This window comes from Danio aesculapii, chromosome 9 (assembly GCF_903798145.1).
Source record: "Danio aesculapii chromosome 9, fDanAes4.1, whole genome shotgun sequence".
In the NCBI taxonomy this organism is placed as follows: Eukaryota; Metazoa; Chordata; class Actinopteri; order Cypriniformes; family Danionidae; genus Danio; species Danio aesculapii.
The window spans coordinates 43,115,093-43,132,852 of NC_079443.1; the positions used below are offsets into that span (position 1 = coordinate 43,115,093).

The 17,760-nt window shown below is 37.3% G+C and overlaps 1 protein-coding gene across 1 annotated transcript in view; it reads left to right on the plus strand.

The window, feature by feature from the left end:
- The window catches only part of col18a1a (collagen type XVIII alpha 1 chain a), a 67,509-nt gene extending 50,190 nt beyond the window's left edge, over nt 1-17,319 (plus strand). Inside the window, exons 16-41 of the mRNA XM_056465824.1 lie at nt 921-1,052; nt 1,147-1,215; nt 1,543-1,569; nt 2,234-2,332; nt 2,435-2,470; nt 2,568-2,657; nt 2,733-2,762; nt 2,889-2,924; nt 3,630-3,689; nt 3,776-3,853; nt 4,031-4,066; nt 4,153-4,206; nt 4,317-4,388; nt 4,495-4,560; nt 4,703-4,733; nt 5,070-5,123; nt 5,327-5,361; nt 5,447-5,569; nt 5,652-5,805; nt 7,205-7,269; nt 7,373-7,501; nt 10,920-10,952; nt 11,090-11,425; nt 11,766-11,963; nt 14,743-14,858; nt 15,772-17,319. Of these exons, the coding sequence (XP_056321799.1) occupies nt 921-1,052; nt 1,147-1,215; nt 1,543-1,569; nt 2,234-2,332; nt 2,435-2,470; nt 2,568-2,657; nt 2,733-2,762; nt 2,889-2,924; nt 3,630-3,689; nt 3,776-3,853; nt 4,031-4,066; nt 4,153-4,206; nt 4,317-4,388; nt 4,495-4,560; nt 4,703-4,733; nt 5,070-5,123; nt 5,327-5,361; nt 5,447-5,569; nt 5,652-5,805; nt 7,205-7,269; nt 7,373-7,501; nt 10,920-10,952; nt 11,090-11,425; nt 11,766-11,963; nt 14,743-14,858; nt 15,772-15,985 (2,373 nt within the window). The 3' untranslated portion in view covers nt 15,986-17,319. The remainder of the gene's footprint in view (nt 1-920; nt 1,053-1,146; nt 1,216-1,542; nt 1,570-2,233; nt 2,333-2,434; nt 2,471-2,567; nt 2,658-2,732; nt 2,763-2,888; nt 2,925-3,629; nt 3,690-3,775; nt 3,854-4,030; nt 4,067-4,152; nt 4,207-4,316; nt 4,389-4,494; nt 4,561-4,702; nt 4,734-5,069; nt 5,124-5,326; nt 5,362-5,446; nt 5,570-5,651; nt 5,806-7,204; nt 7,270-7,372; nt 7,502-10,919; nt 10,953-11,089; nt 11,426-11,765; nt 11,964-14,742; nt 14,859-15,771) is intronic.
- The last annotated feature ends 441 nt before the right edge of the window (nt 17,320-17,760 follow it).

Genomic DNA, 17,760 nt, shown 5'->3' on the forward strand with positions numbered 1-17,760 from the left:
ACTACTATATACTATATAACTATAAATAAGTATTCATTAACATTATAATAGATTAGAAATCAAATAAAATACAGACTTTTTAAGAATCATTACTGTATAATTTAATTGTATCATTATTAAATTTGCTGTAATTTTTGTCAGGTTATAAAAATAGCAATAAATGTTGCTCCCAAACACAGTATATTTACAGTAGTGGAAGTGAAACTGGAGAGCAGATGTTCATAAATAAGAATACCTTTGAAGACAGATGAAAGAATGATACTGATTTATAGTTAGGACACAGAGTTGTATTGAACGCTGTTGCAGAAAACATCTTTTTTGAAACAGTCAAACCCACTCAGGTTTCTTACATGTTTCTGTCTCTGTAGCAAAACTCCTACATTCCCATCAATCTCTATGATCTTCTCTCCTACTAACACCAGTTGCTAGGTGGCAGGTAGCAGATCGGGAGTCTGCTGATCCAACTTTTTCACACAATTTCTATTTCAAAGCTCTAATGCTAAAATCTAACGTCATTATTAGAGTTTTTTGCCATTACTTTAGTCATATGTTTAATGAATGTATTATCATCAAATCAATGCTTTGCTCCAAGCTAAAGACCTCAATAGATCAGAGTTAAGTTCTTATTTGTTGTTAACTAAGGGGGACAAAGATTGAAATATCTGAGCATCAGTTTACTAAAAGTAAAGATCCTGATGCAAATTTTTCAAGTCACTTATGTTAATCGCCACAGATCAATGATAGTTCGAAGGTGTTTACCAGTCGCAACAAACTTTTAGCACTTGGCAGGTTTCAGTCTCCATAACCACCTACAAACCAACTTAATTGATTTCATTCACCAAACTAGTTCATTGGGCCTTATTGGAATTGATTTAATAGTTGCCTCATTCATTTATTCACCTTCCTCCTTGTCTTTGAAGGGTGCCAAAGGTTCTTCAGGTCCCCCTGGCACCTCTGGAATTGGTGGACCTGCTGGTCTTCCAGGACCAATTGGACCTGTTGGACCACCAGGACCACCTGGTCCACCTGGCCCAAGCTTTCACGTTGGTTTTGTAAGTATTCATCAGTCATCTTGTGTGTTTTGCAGTTGTTTAGAATGAAATTGCTAGTTATTTATAAAATGTTGTCTTCTCTGTGTGTGTTCAGGATGATATGGAAGGTTCTGGTGTTCACTTCAGTTCAGTACCTGGTGTAAGAGGACCAGTTGGAATCCCGGTTTGTTTGTTTTTTCATTTGTTTCTGGTCACTTTTGAATTTGATGGTCCGTTTGTTAAATTTAAGTTACATTGCATCTACTTGTCAACTAATTCTCAATAGATTATAAGTAGACTGTTAGGTTGGGCTTTGGGTTAGTGTAAGTTGGCATGTACTTGCAAAGTTTCTTATTGTCAGTTAAATGTCTGTTAAAGGAGCATATCAACAGATATTAAGCAGACAGTCTACTAATACTCAAATGGACCATCAAAATACAGTGTTACCTTGATTCTTTATTTATATTTTTGGATCATCGTTCACTTCATTTCAATCTTGTTTAATTTTTAGGGGCGTCCTGGTGTCCCAGGGCCACAGGTAAGACTTGCACAAATGAGATTGACTGCATAGCGCCCTCTAATGTTGGCATGATTTTTAAATATGAGCAAGATACTCAAAAAACTAACCAAAAACCTTTGTTCTCATTGAGAACACATAATTGCAAAGAACAGCACAGGTTTATCAATATACAAATATCATATTCCCATTTATGTTTGACATTTTTAGTACACCTGGGTGACTAGGAACAGGAAGCTTTCAACTCCTGTTTCATAGGGCTTTACATATGATATGATGAAACAGAGGCCAAAGTCATTGCAATAAGTAAAACCAAAGAATAGAGCTGTGATTTACAGCAAAAGGTTGTCAAGCTTCACAATATTGGGAAGTGGCTGTAATAAAATAGCCAAAATAATAAAATATAAAAGGATGAGGACTCATGTCCCAATGCACGTTACAATGATGGTTCGAGTTGCCAAAAAAATCTCATAATCGCTGAACAGCAGATGTTAGCTGGGTCTTTAGGTCAGAACATCTCAAACAACAATCCGATGTCACCTACATCACAAAGAGTTTGAAGAAAAAAAGCTACCACTCCTCTCCAATACCAAACTTAAGAATTTTCAGGTTTTTATGTTAATATATTGAGCAAAAGATCCCAAATATACCATTTCAGTTCATTTATTTATATCTTGTTCCACAGGGTCAGCCTGGATTCCCAGGGCTTCCTGGTGATAAAGGCAGTTTAGGACCTCAGGGAAATGATGGTCTTCCTGGTGCGGATGGCTTCCCTGGACCACAGGTGTGTTTCATTTTAATAATACATTTAGGTGCTAATTTGCTTATCAGCTGCTGTTCTGTTCAGTACTTGAGGCTGATATCAGTGTCTTGCATTTGCCTGTAGGGACCAAAGGGCGACAGAGGAGAGCGAGGTGACAGGGTGAGTTTACTTTCTTTCTAAAGTGGATGAAAGTAATATCTGGCACTTTAATTTGTATGTAAGTGGCTTATTTGATGAAATGGGATTCTCTTTTCAGGGTGAACCTGGTCGAGATGGACATGGTCATCCAGGTCCACCAGGCCCTCCTGGACCACCAGGACAGATTATTTATCGTCACTCTGAACATGTAAGTCTTCACATTTGTACAGTTTTTTTTGTCTAGAATGGTTCTTTTATTTAACTGTATATTTTTTCTTTACAGTATGATGAAGTTGGAGGAACGGGGGCTCAGGTATGACATTCCTGCTTCTAACTGTTGTATTTACAGTAGATACCACAAATTGTCTTGTGGGCATTTACATGCAGACACGTTTCTCTAAATTTTCCAATATCTGTGTATTGTTTGTGTGTTTTTTAGGGTGGTTCCGGTGTTCCTGGCCAAGCAGGATTCCCAGTAAGTACTCAATTTTTGGTCCTCTTTTTTTTTCTTGATCAAAACAATTTAGTCATTGATGCATTCTGTAAGTCTTTAATAAGTTAAGAGTTCAGATGCAAAAAAAAAGTGCCATCTGAAATTTTCTCCTAGAATGACCATTTTTCCAATGTTTTTGTTTAGTTATTTCATTTTAAAGGCAATGTTAAGAACCTATTTCTAGCCATAAAAGGGGATTTACTGAACATACACACAGGAGCTTGCCAAAAATGCTCATTTTAGAGGAAATGTTCAGATGGCATTAAGAGGTTTTTGCATCTGAACTCTTCAAGTTAAACATGGGTAAACTGTTTTTAGCATGATGTCAATTAAAAGGTTTAAAAAATGACAGAAAGTATTATGTTGTAAACGGTTCAAAGCTTTATATTTTGCACAGCGATATAATTATTTTTTTTTTTATAAATATTTGGTGGAATATCACATAAATGCTGTAAATAACAATATTTTATTTCTTACAACTGTTAATTTGTTTTTTATTCAAACCCATACCTGCAATCTCAAGTAAGTCCAGTGAAACGGCAACGTGTTCTCCTAATTTGATCCATAGCTTTGGTCAAGAGGGCATTTATAGGCACTTTAAAACAGCTTATCCAATGAAAAAACTATCAATAGTCAGAATGTTGTATTTTAGAATCAGTCTTATACACTTGCTTTTTATTTCATCAGGGCCCGATGGGACCAAAGGGTGACAGAGGTGAGCCTGGTCTTCCAGGCTATGACATTAAGGTTTGTATGCCGAAACCAACAAACAAAGCTTAACATGAGATGGTAAAAACCTTTGTGCTGAAAAAAATCAACAAACTTGTTTACAGGGGGAGAAAGGAGAACCTGGACTCATTATTGGACCTGATGGAAATCCACTTTACCTTGGTGGATTGACAGGACAGAAGGTAGGTTGATTCATATAATATGACTTGTTTTTGGTCTCCTAATAGTTCATATTAGTCCATTTTGTCTCTATTCTTTTTGACTTTACTAGCATTAAAAATGTAGGTAAATAGTAAACCAATGTGCCCTTTTATTTTCTGTAGCTAAATTTGATGTTCCTTTTATTTTATTTTCTGTAGGGTGAGAGAGGTATTTCTGGACCAGTCGGACCTCCTGTATGTTTGTATTTTAATTATTTTTTTTTATTATTCAGATGTAAATAAAGATCTACTAACATCTAATTTGGTCTAATTTTTTTCAGGGTCCAGCAGGACCTCCTGGTACGAAAGGTGAATTCGGAATGCCAGGCAGACCTGTAAGTCTTGCACAAAACAACTTTCATTAACCTAGAAATATTGTATGGCATCATATTTAAGTGAGTATGTAATTGGAGTTTACTTAACAACCCTGATTTTATGACTGTAGGGTCGACCAGGTGTGAACGGATATAAAGGAGAGAAGGGAGAGCCAAGCTCAGGCTCTGGATATGGTTACCCGGTACGTCCACCACCTCCTCTTGAATATGAAAATAAATGCAGTTTGTTTCATCAGTGCTTGTTTTATAGATAGCTTGCCCTCATATGTTATCTTGTGTCTTTTCAAGGGTCCCCCTGGTCCCCCAGGACCCCCTGGTCCCCCCGGACCCGCTGTGCCCTTGGACAGATTTGGCGTAAGTGTTTTTTGTGTCAAATAAGCTGTAATTCATGCATGAAATGCTGCAAAATGAGCTCAATATGCTGGCTGTGTTAAACTGAAGTGATCATGATTGCACCAGTTGTAATTTGCAACCTCATTTTGTTTTTCCATTTCAGAGATATGAAGATTATGCAAGGCTCTATCCAGGTATGTTGTTATAGTCTTTCTTGTCACAGAGAAGAAATATATTTGATACTAATCTAAATATCTTCTACTTACTTAAAATACTTTTGTGATTTCTATAAATGGCTTCATTTCTGAAACAATGTTGGTGATATGACGACTATAATTACTATTTCTCAATGTATAAAATCAAGCTCTCATCCTCCCATTTAATGCATTGTTTCAGGTGAAAATTCTCAAGGTTACTGTAAAAATGGATTGAGAACAGCATTTCATTGTAATACATAAAGCAAGTTCTGATGTCTCGGATCACCTACATCTCTATGAAATTTAAACAATGACTTTTTTATTATTATTAAGCTACGAAAGGAGAGAAGGGAGACCAAGGAGCTCCTGGCATTCCCGGATCGCCAGGTAAAATTTACCACTGTTACTGTTTTTAGACATTCAGGGCCGTTGGCAGGCGGGAGTAGCAAGACTGTCCTGGAGTCAGTTAATCTTACTGACTCCCTTGATAAAGCACCCTGACTTACTAGTTTGACAACATTTTCAAATCATTGTGAACGTTTTCAGGGTTCTTAATGCATTAATGCAGTCTTCACTATTGTTTATAACAGGTTTTTCCACAAACTTTGATATATATTCACTCAAGGTATGTGAACCATTAAATGCAAACATTATTTAAAATAACCCAATCGTTTGGTTACTTTTTAATATTCTGACGACTGTTTCCTCAGAATGAAATGAAGGGTGAGCGGGGCGAGTCTGGTCTTAAAGGAGAGAAAGGAGAACCAGGAGGTGGATTTTATGACCCTCGTTTTGGAGCTGTACAAGGACCACCAGGAAACCCAGGACCTGCTGTGAGGATATTTATGAGAAATTTATGACGTCTGAATGGTGTGTTTTTTATTTTAGTGGTCTTATCGAAGTCGTCTTTTCTAGGGACCTAAAGGAGACTCAATCAGAGGACCGCCTGGACCACAGGGACCACCGGGAACACCTGGGGTGGGTTATGATGGTCGTCCAGGAAATCCAGGACCTCCTGGACCACCTGGTCCACCAGGGTCACCGTCACTGCCAGGACCCTATAGGCCACGTAAGACAAAAAAACATTAGCATTATGCAATGTTTATCATCTACAATGGTATTGTAATTGTTGTTGTACATGAGCTGACCTAATCGAGTACTGTATGTTAATTAATTTGCAGAAACAAATATTAAAACTTTCACACAATTGAAAATAAGTTAAATAAGCAGAACATTTTTGTGTCTCAAAGCAACATTGTGGTCTTTTATTCCAAAATTAACCTTTTTTTTTAACAAACCAAATCATACAATGATTCAATGATTCATTTATAAAAGCAATGGGTGTATCTGAAATCACATAAGCTCTTGAGTAGATGCTTATTTTGCAAATATTAATTACTTTGCAACCACTAACATTCTTTATAGTATGAATATGTGTAGCATCAACGTATCTAGAAATATTATCCTGCCACTTTTTACCTACTTTTTGAATTCAGACAGGTTCAAAGCTTTAACATTTTTGCACAGCTATACATATATATTTTTTTGTTTGATTCAGTGAACTAAGACATTGATTTTAATAAATCTATATTTAATAACTCAATACGTATTCTTTCAGTAATTCTGAAAACAAAAATATGCAAAAAAATGGATTGAGATACACTACCTGACAAAAGACTTGTCGTCAATCGCAGTTGTAAGAGCAACAAATAACTTCAGAAGGTAGATTTTTCAGATGAATCATCTGTTGAACTGCATCCCAATCATCACAAATACTGCAGGAGACCTATTGGGATCCGCGTGGACCCAAGATTCTCAGAGAAATCAGTCAAGTTTGGTAAAGGAAAACTCATGGTTTGGGATTACATTTAGTATGGGGCGTGCAAGAGATCTGCAGAGTGGATGGCAACATCAACAGCCTGAGGTATCAAGATATTTGTGCTGCCCATTACATTACAAACCACAGGAGAGGGCAAATTCTTCAGCAGGATAGTGCTCCTCATACTTCAGCCTCCACATCAAAGTTCCTGAAAGCAAAGAAGGTCAAGGTGCTCCAGGATTGGCCAGACCATTCACCAGACTTGAACATTATTGATCATGTCTATGGGTTAGATGGAGGAGGCATTGAAGATGAATCAGACCCTACTGTCCTAATTAAAAAATTAAAAATCGAGGCATGATCATATTTTATTTTGGTAAAATAAGCGTAATCTAGAGGCCTTTGCCTTTCATATAAGCCACCTCTGATACCGAACGAACAACTAGAAGTCAAGTTATTATTTGTTGTTCTAAAAACTTGAATAGGCATCAAGACTTTTGTCAGGTAGTGTATATTGTATATATAAATATTTATTTTTGCCAATAATATACACCACATTTGAGTATTCTTAAGGAAAATAATAAAATAATGATTCACATGGTTTCAAAAAATTAAAATAATCATTCACGCGTTTTTTGATTTATTACAGCACTCAGTATTCCTGGACCTCCAGGTCCTCCTGGCCCACCTGGAATTCCTGGCACTGGATCAGGGGTGAGCGAGACTTTCATTGAGGAAATGACTAATGGATCATATCTGATTAAACCGCTCATGCTTCATGCTATAATCATACTTCTGCTTTTAAATGTATCATCAGGTGACTGTCCTAAGGTCTCATGACATAATGATTGCTACAGCACGCAGACAGACAGAAGGTGCTCTGATTTACATTCTGGACAGAAACGATCTCTACCTCAGAGTTCGGGACGGTGTAAGACAAGTGATGGTACGTGCTTTAAATGTCCATACTTAAAAATACTGTAAATGAATTTTTATACTGTACATGATATCAATTTAATATTTTTTTTTTATGAGCATGGGATAAAAATCTAACTGTATAATTGTGTGTTGTATAATAATAATGGAATTATACCCGGAAATAGTATCAGAACAATGACCGTTGCTGATTGTCAGTAGGTTAATTTTGATAATTGACCATGACATGGCCATAATATTATTCATATTATCATATAATAACATTCACAACACTTTTATATAAAAACATTCCCACAAAATAAAAATAATAGTTCCCAGTGATGGGTTGCAACTGGAAGGGCATCCGCTACGTAAAATATGCTGGATAAGTTGGCGGTTCATTCCACTGTGGCGACCCCAGATTAATAAAGGGACTAAGCCAAAAACAAAATGAATGAATGAATAAATATCAATAATAAAATTAAATAAATACAAATTGTAAAGTTTAATTCGGTGTGTATTAAAGTATGTTTCTGTAATTTGTTTTAGTTTGTTGCACATGTTAAAAATGATCTGAAAGTTATTAAATTATATTAATAGTAACATACAAATGTTAATAAAAAAGCATGTAGATTCAACATGAATGCACAAGAACAAGTTTTCCAAGAACATAGTTGATTTGTTTTACTATTGTTTTAAAGGGCACCTATTTTACCCCTTTACAAGATGTAAGATAAGCCTTTGGTGTCTCCAGAATGTGTCTGTAATGTTTTTACCTCAAAATAACCAATAGATAATTTATGATAGTCTCCAGAATAGGGCCGATTTGGTGTCTGAATACATTGTAGCTTTTTTTGTAGCTTTAAATGCGAATGAGCTTCTTCTCCCCACCCACCGTTCTCACATGCGTGTCTTCTTCTCATGCGTTACGTCAGATAAACAGCACAGTGAGAGACCGACTCTGATCAAGCTGAAATACAGCTCATTAGTCAAAAATATCAAGTAAGTTTATTTGATGTATTTGTGGTGGAGTTTATTCAAGCCTTTCTGAAACGATGAGTCTCACACAAATGCAGTACACACACACACACACACACACACACACATGCATATTAGCATTTATTGACACCATGGGGCCCTGGTGATTATATCGATTAAGAATTACATAGCAATTTTACTGTCTTTATTATAAACATAAAATGTTTTTGTGTTGCTTGGAGGATGAAAAAGGCTAAACATAATTATGACCACTCAATATTTTTTAAGATCCCCTGAGACGTTGCTGCTATATATCGACACAGACAACGGACATGGCAAAAAGTGGTTCGCTTTATTTAAAATAAATAAAAAAATAATAATATTTAATCACCCAAAGTATATTTACAAATGTGTACAATAAATGCAACATAAGCAAATAAATCAATAGAAACAAACCTGAAAGAGGGAGGTAAAATAAGCGGTGCCATATCAAAGAAAATAGCTAATTAAATGCCCGCTATCTAAACCCTCCTCACCTCTAAATAACTAAAGAGTAATCTGAAAATAGAAAAAAAGATGCCCCTCACTATACTGCACTCGCTAGCAAAACTTACAAAGGCTAACTTTTACTTATAAAAAATTATTTGATTCGATTTATTTAGAACAGAAAAATCATAAACAAAACAATTCTTCAAAGAAAATGCATTTCATCATGATCGAAATGGAGCGGGGTGAAGCGCAAACTATCACAGAGTTCACAGGGAGTTGTAGCAAATATTTTAATCCCATATTATTTGCAAAAAACGTTCTGTGGACATATGTATACATGTTATTATAAGCCCCTTTCACACATACAGACCGGCAATTTTCCGGAAAGGTCTGTATTCAATTCAATTCAATTCAATTTACCAATGTAGATTTACAAAGCAGCTTCACATAGAAGATCATAGTAGATTGAAACAGTGTCAGTTCAGTTTTCAGTGTTTAAGTTCAGTTATGTTTAGCTCAGTTCAGTGTGGTTTAATAATCACTACTGAGAGTCCAAACACTGAAGAGCAAATCCATCGATGTGCAGCTCTACAGATCCCGAATCACGCAAGCCAGTAGGGACAGCAGCGAGGAAAAAACTTCACCAATTAGCGAAAGTGAAGAATTAAAAAACCTTGAGAGAAACCAGACTCAGTTGGGCACGACCATTTCTCCTCTGGCCAAACGTCTTGTGCAGAGCTGCAGTCTAGGCGCTGGAGAAGCTGGACGTCAGTGAGACTCGTCTGTCCCCAGAGCGTCACAGGAATCAGTCTCATGCTCTCCGCTCCTCCATGACCACCACAGCAGCTGTTCAGGATACAGCCTGGTCCAGAATTATGGAAACCCTGGGAAACCATTCAAATCTGCGCTGTTTATAAAGATAAAACCTAAACACATTTAGTTGCTAGATGTTAGTCAGATAATGCTTCTATGTTCCTTCTTAATGCCAACTGTGTAAATAATTATCGAGAAGATGCTCATGATAAGCCGTTGTTTGTTTACCTTCAAGCTCTGTTTCCTTTAGTTGCTTGACGCATCGCATGTGCACGTGAGGCAGCCGGTGAGCGCCAACAGACACACATATTATGTACATCTCGACATGCGAAAGGGTTCCGCTATATGTTTTCATCAAAATTGTTCACAATACTTTTCCATGAGTTTGTAATGTAGTCAAATGTTTACAAATACAAGCGCAGCCATTTTTTTTTATTTATTTTATTACATTTTTTGGGGGGTTACCTTTTTTTAATGACAGGACAGTGGAGATTAACAGACAGGAATGTGTGGGGAGCTGAGAAAGGGGAAGGATCGGCAAAGGACCACGAGCCGGGAATCGAACTCAGGTCGCCGCGAGCACCTGGGTGCTATATGTCGATTGGCGCTGACGAAGCGCATGCCATTTAGAGGTCATTTCTGGTTAATTTAATAAATTTACCGATATTATGGAATGGATGTCTTTTCCAGAAAAATTCCCTAACGCCCTTGCCTTTGTGAACAGCGTTTTTTTTTATTTACCGGATAAAGTTCTGGAAATTTTCCAGATATTTACCGGTATCACTGTGTGAAAGGGGCTATAGAAACATGGCACCTGTCAATCAATTGTATGGGTGGGGAAAACCGCACTCCTAACTACTCCGCACTCCTAAGGCCTTGTAGTGGGCCTCAAAATTACTGGTATTTGGGTCCTATTTAAAAAAAATTGACTTGTTGGGTTTATTTCACTCCAATATGACTGTGGACACTCTATATCGTCACACAGTTCTGTCCACAGCTTACAAAAGATGATTTTCATCATAGATACCCTTTAAATCCACAAAATTATAATCCAACACGTTCTTCTTTTTTTTTTTTTTGTAATTCACTGAATGTTTCAATGAGGACTTAAAATTGTTTAGTTTTTAACATGTCTTTTTAAATTTTAACTCTATTCCTTTCATTTACAGCTTGGAGATTATAAACCTCTCTATGGAGAGCTGGTAAGCAGAGTGCATACAGCTTTAATGTTAACACTCAAATAAGCACCCAACATTTAATCAAATGAAATTGGAATTAGTGCATTATGTGCATATCAATTCCCGAAGGTTTGACTGGAGCTTGTTGGTTTTTCCTCCAGGACAATGAGGTGGCAGCAGTCCAGCCGCCTCCTGTTGTTCACTATTCCCAGGACCACACGGCTAACAATGGCGCAGAGCAGATTTCTCCACCGCACCAGCCCATTGACTTCCCAACGAGAGAGCAAGAGAACAGAAACCCCAATCCACCGCCTGACTCTCGTTACCCGGATCCACGATACCCACCATACACTGATAACAGATACACTGATCCTGTAGAGCCACACATCAGATACCCTGTTCAACCCGAGAGAAATCCTATCACTCCAGCCCGCCGTCCCATCCCTCCTGTCAATCAACCAGGAGGCCACACCCACACTCACACTTCTGGACCAGGGGTGAGTTCACTTGGAGATACAGTAGTTCATCCAAAAATGAAAGTTTACTCCCTATTTACTTGCCCTCCAAACCTTTATAAGTGTACTTACACAAAAGAAGATAGTTTAAAGAGAACTGAAAACCTGTAACCATTGACTTTCATAGTAGAAAAAAACAATACTATGGAAGTCAATGGTTACAGGTTTCCAGCTTAAGTCAGAATATCTCCTTATGTGCTCAACAGAAGAAAGAAATGCAAATGAGGGATGAGTGAATGATGATGGATTTTTTGGGTGAACTATCCCTTTAGCCACTGTTTTATTCCACTTTACTGACTTTATTTTGTTTTCTGTTTTACAGTTGCATCTTATTGCTCTGAATTCTCCACAAGTGGGCAACATGAGAGGCATTCGTGGGGCAGACTTCATGTGCTTCCAGCAGGCAAGGGCCGTTGGCATGAAGGGAACGTTCAGAGCCTTCCTGTCCTCCAAACTCCAGGATCTCTACAGTATCGTCCGCAGATCTGACAGAGAGACATTACCGATTGTTAACCTCAAGGTGTGTAGTGCATTACTCAAACAGATTAGGGTAACACTTTATTTTGATGGTCCATTTGAGTATTAGTAGACTGTCTGCTTAATGTCTGTGGATATGCTCCTTCATCAGACATTTAACTGACTATAGGAAACTTAGCAAGTACAAGTCAACTTATACTAACCCCAACCTAAACCTAAACAGTCTACTTATAATCTAACGAGAATTAGTTGGCATGTAGATGCAATGTAACTTAAATTCAACAAACGAAATATCAAAATAAAATGTGACCAGGATTAGAATTAAGGGAATAGATTACAGTGATTTTACCCCAATTAATTGGTGTTTTTTAAAGGGTTAGTTCACTCAAAAAAGAACATCCTGTTATTAATTACTCACCCTCATGTTGATCCAATCTCCTGAGACCTTTGTTCAACTTCAAAACACAAGATATCTTAGATGAAATATCTGGAGCTTTCTTATTCTTCATAGACAGTGGCTGTTTCTTAATTCCAAGAACGCATAGAACGGACTTGCGTTCTTGTGAAGACCGGTTTTGCCAGGTGTCCTCGGAAAAACGAACTCAGGAGACCGCGAGAACAGAGAGCGCGTCCTTTGAGAAATGAAATGCTGCGTTCTTCCTGATGGTCACATGACCTTCACGCATTTTTTAATGAAAAAATATTTAAACATTCAGCATTCATACAACGATTTAATGTTTTCCTCTTCTCAAAATATATACTATGCATAAAAACATTATAAATATTCGTTGCACAATATAAATAAAACAGATTTGAATGCGAATTTAAGCAAACAAACACTCTTAATGTGTTTATTCCTTTATTAAGATGTCCATGGTAATGTTTACTTTTACCGTTTCATTTAGAGAAACTCCTGAGGTAAATAAGTTATATCTCTGAACTTTAATAATAAATCTATATAAAATGCTGCGCTTCCCACCTCCAGTCGCAATGACTTCTGGGATTTCTAGAGCGAGATCGGTGCTCAAGTCTGCATCGGTGCGTCCTCAAAATCAAGAATACATCCGAGAAGTTTCACGCATCCTCTGTTCTTGCGGTCTCGAGTGTTGGAACTGAACTTTGGCAACTGATGATGACGCTTCACGAGGACGCTAGACCGCTGAAGAACTTATATTGAGAAACAGCCAGTAACTGTCCCAAGACAAAGTTTAGAAAAGGAACCAAAAAATATGGTCAAAACATTCCATGTGACTACTGCAATCAAAATGAAGCCCCAAGAACACCTTTGTGTGCCAGTAAAAGCTGTAAAAAAAGACTTTGTTCCTATGTCTTCTCTCCCACATTGGGTCAGGGTGTGTGTTTACAACGGTCAGTACTATGTATCTGTCTGCGTTAGAGCAAAGTCCCTTTAAGGCAAGTCATTTCACTCGGCCATGTTTGAAATGTCTCTCGGGCAGTGTGCTTGGGCATTCTGTCTATAGGTGGAAACTGTTTGCCAAGCTTACTATTACATTACATATTTGGAATCACCAATAAAAGTAAACCACAGCTGTCTCATAAGTTTCGTTTTCTAAATGTTTAAATCAAACAAAATCAGCATTTTTTCAGGTTGCCTGAGCTAATGCGCACGCACACTCGAAAGGAACGAGATCACGACACCAACCTCATTTATAGCTATTCTACATGTTATAATTCCCTGGATAATGCTTCATCAGATCGTGCTGCTCTCCAACGTAATCCACTGCTCTCCATGCTGTAATCCACAACTGGTCTTGATGGTGAATCTCCTCAAGAAATGGTAGCGACTCTTTGTTTACAAGTTTGTTGGTGTTTGAGTAGTTGCTGTCATGCGATGTGCATTTGACAGGACGGACTGTACCTCGCGTTTGTTTCATACAGATTACAAAACCAAAAAACTGTTATTTTCAAGTGTAGTTGGTACATTTAAAAGTACAGATTTCAAGCTTTATGTGGATATAATTCTTATGTCTTATGAAGCGAGTATTCGCTGAGATTACAGTGTGTTTGTTGACCACCAAACTGTCGTAAACGTACACGTCTGGTCCGAGCTTCTCCCCCTGAGAAAAGTCAGTCTATAGCGATGATTGTCTCCTGTACTAGTAGGTGGGGCTTCATTCGCCACATTGACCGTTACACTTTTTCCCAGTCAAAACTATACGAGTGACATGTCTTGTGTATTCTAGAGAGTTTGATTTAGAGTCAGCAGCAAAACATGCAAGCATCATATTGCCTGTAGTAAACGTGCACCCTAATCTGATATGGGAAAACATAGACAAATTTTTTACTATTTATTTTTTTTTGTTGGTGCACAGAAGTGTTCTTGGGGCCTCATATGATAACAGTTGAACCACTGAAATTACAGTTCCAGTTACCACTGAAGTCACATGGAAGGTTTTGACAAAGTTTTTGGTTCCTTTCTAGACTTACACTGGGTGAAATCCAGTAAAATCCAAAACAATTGAACACTACATCGATTTTAATTATTGAACTTATTTTATTTTTTTTATCTATTGCCCTAATAATTTATTAAAAGTCAGTACTATAAAATATGAATGATAAAAATGAGACATCTTTTTCTAATGAAAGAGCATGTGCTTTGTTCTTTGTGATATTAAAATTATTGAAGAAAATGTCTGGCATTCTGGCAAATGAACATGGGTTTTTTTATGTAGAATCACTAATTGAATTGAAGGTATTGCTTTGATCATTTGGACCAATTTCTCCTCAAGAGTAATCTTACTCGGCTGGTTTGGTGTTTGTTTTGTCTTTTCTCTCGATGACACTGGTCTTCTGGTGTGCAGGATCAAGTCCTCTTCAGCAGCTGGGAGTCTCTCTTCAGTGACTCAGAGAGCAGGATGAAGGACAATGCACCCATCTACTCGTTTGATGGCAGAGATGTCCTGAGGGACAGTGCCTGGTGAGTGCCTTCAAACTCACACTTCAGCAGATCAGCCTGACACTGTCTGTCTGTCTGTCTATCTGTCTATCCATCTATCTATCAATCTATCTATCGTTCTATCTATCTATTGTTCTATCTTTCTATCTGTCTCTTGTTCTATCATTCTATTTATCTATCATTCTATCTATCGTAGTATTGTTCTATCCTTCCATCCATCCATCCATCCATCCATTATCGTTCTTTCTATCTATCTATCTATCTATCTATCTATCTATCTATCTATCTATCTATCTATCTATCTATCTATCTATCTATCTATCTATCTATCTATCTATCTATCTATCTATCTATCTATCTATCTATCTATCGTTCTATAATTATACTGTTCTATCTTTCTATCTGTCTGTTGTTCTATCATTCTATTTATCTATCATTCTATCTACCGTAGTAATGTTCTATCCATCCATCCATCCATCCATCCATCGTTCTATCTATCTATCTATCTATCTATCTATCTATCTATCTATCTATCTATCTATCTATCTATCTATCTATCTATCTATCTATCTATCCATCCATCCATCCATCCATCCATCCATCCATCCATCCATCCATCCATCCATCCATCCATCCATCCATCCATCCATCCATCCATCCATCCATCCATCCATCCATCCATCCATCCATCCATCCATCCATCCATCCATCCATCCATCCATATTTCTATAGTTGTATTGCTCTATCTGTCATTCTATCTATTGTTCTATCGTTTTAACTATCATTCTATTTATCATTTTATCTGTCATTCTATATTTTGTTCTAGATATCATTCTAGTGTAATTAATCATTGTGATTTTGGAAAGGTCTCACAGATTTCTAGTGCTCCCTTAGAAATGCCTAAAATGATCATTTCCCTTTCTCTCTCCTATAGGCCAGAGAAGATGATTTGGCATGGATCGGATGGCAGGGGTCACAGGCAGACGGATAACTACTGCGAGACGTGGAGGGCCGGAGACCGCGCTGTCACAGGCCTGGCCTCCTCCCTGCAGGCTGGTCAACTCCTCCAGCAGACCTCCAGCAGCTGCTCCAGCTCCTACATCGTGCTGTGCATCGAGAACAGCTACATGACACAATCCAAGAAATAAAGCCGTCCGAAAGAGCCTTTGAAAACTCAACACTTCAGTCATACAGGCCCAGTTTTTGCACCAGTAGATGCCTGTATCTAATGAATGGAAATTTTAAAGAGTAAATTCAAAAGAACTGAGTCTGCCTTAAGGAGAATTTGCCAGTCATCTATTCGCCGTAACGCCAAAGGTTGAACGTGGAGGTGTTTGCTCTTTCTCAGGGCACTGGCACATCTTTTTCAGGGGGTTAAACCAGAGAAGTGAGGCCAACTGAGGCAGTTTTTTAACTGTATCCATATAAAATTTTGTATATGAATTGTTTGTCTTCTGTGTTGTTTCGTTTTTTGAAAAATGTCTTAATTGGTATATTTAACCAATTTTAGCTATATTTTTTGTGCAACCATTTTCCTTCAAGGTTTAGTTGGATATCGAGGGGCAAACCTTGACATAGTTTTAGAATTTGAAAAGAGAAAGTATTTATTTTGCAATAAAGAGAGCTCAAATATGATTTGAAACCTCAAAGCATATTTGTTTGCTATTTTAGTGAGCACATTACATACTTCAACAGATATAAGACTGAAGTGTAGCTTATAAATGGCCGCTCTCTAAAAACCTCTAGCGGGCAAGAAGAAATGCCTTAAATAATTCAACACTTACCCCTCAAGAGTGTTTTGTACAAAACAAATGATTTGATCTGTTGCATCTATGGGATCACTGTGTGTTTTTTCTGTTGTGATTAATGTGAAATTTCATATGGACATCTTAGTGTCATTATTTTACTCTTCTGGTTGATTCCAGAAGTTTTGATGAGTAAAGATGGGAAGCTGAATAGTATTTGTAACAAATATTTTAAGGAAAAAAATTCTGTTACTTAAAAATAGCAGTTACATGTCCCATAATTCAGAGGCATTGGTTGCATTCGGTGCTTTTTGCTGATGAAACAGCTGCTGACAGTGTTGTTTGGGAGAGACAGATGTGTTTTATGAAGACACTTTATCTTCTATCCATATGGAATTTCAGACACCTAATCCACTCTAGTGCTACTGATGTGTTCAGCACAACCCTGTGGGCTTCTAATCTTTTTTCTTACTTTTTTTTTTTGTACCAGTATGTGCTGCATCATGTCTCAGAGGCACTGAAAAAAATTGTTTTCATTTGCCACAATAATTTTGGCACCACTTCTTGTGTATTAAAATCTATTTCCTTAAAACCTACACATATCTTAGACTATGTTGTCTGTTCATGCACAATATTAACATATCGGATGTCGTTCACAAGCCATTTAATATTATGATTGTTTACTGTTCACTGACTGTTTACTAAAAAAAAATAAAGGTACATTTTTCCTCTCAGAATTCATGAAAAAGACATTCATCCTTTGTGAGAGCCATTTAACCCACAAGTATTACAGTGCATCTGGAAAGTATTCATAGCGCTTCACTTTTTCCACAATTTTTACGTTACAGCTTTATTCCAAAATAGATGAAATTCATTTATTTCCTCAACACTCTACACACAATACCCCATATTGACAATGTGAAAAAGATTTTTTGAAATTGTTGTAAATTTATTACAAATAAAAAAAAACGCATGCACATAAGTATTCACAGCTTTTGCTCAATACTTTGTTGATGCACCTTTGGCAGTAATTACAACCTCAAGTCTTTATAAATATGATGCCACAAGCTTGGCATACCTGTCTTTTGGAATTTTTGCCCATTCCTCTTTGCAGTACCTCTCAAGCTCTATCAGGTTGGATGGGAAGCGTCGGTATACAGCCATTTTCAGATCTCTTC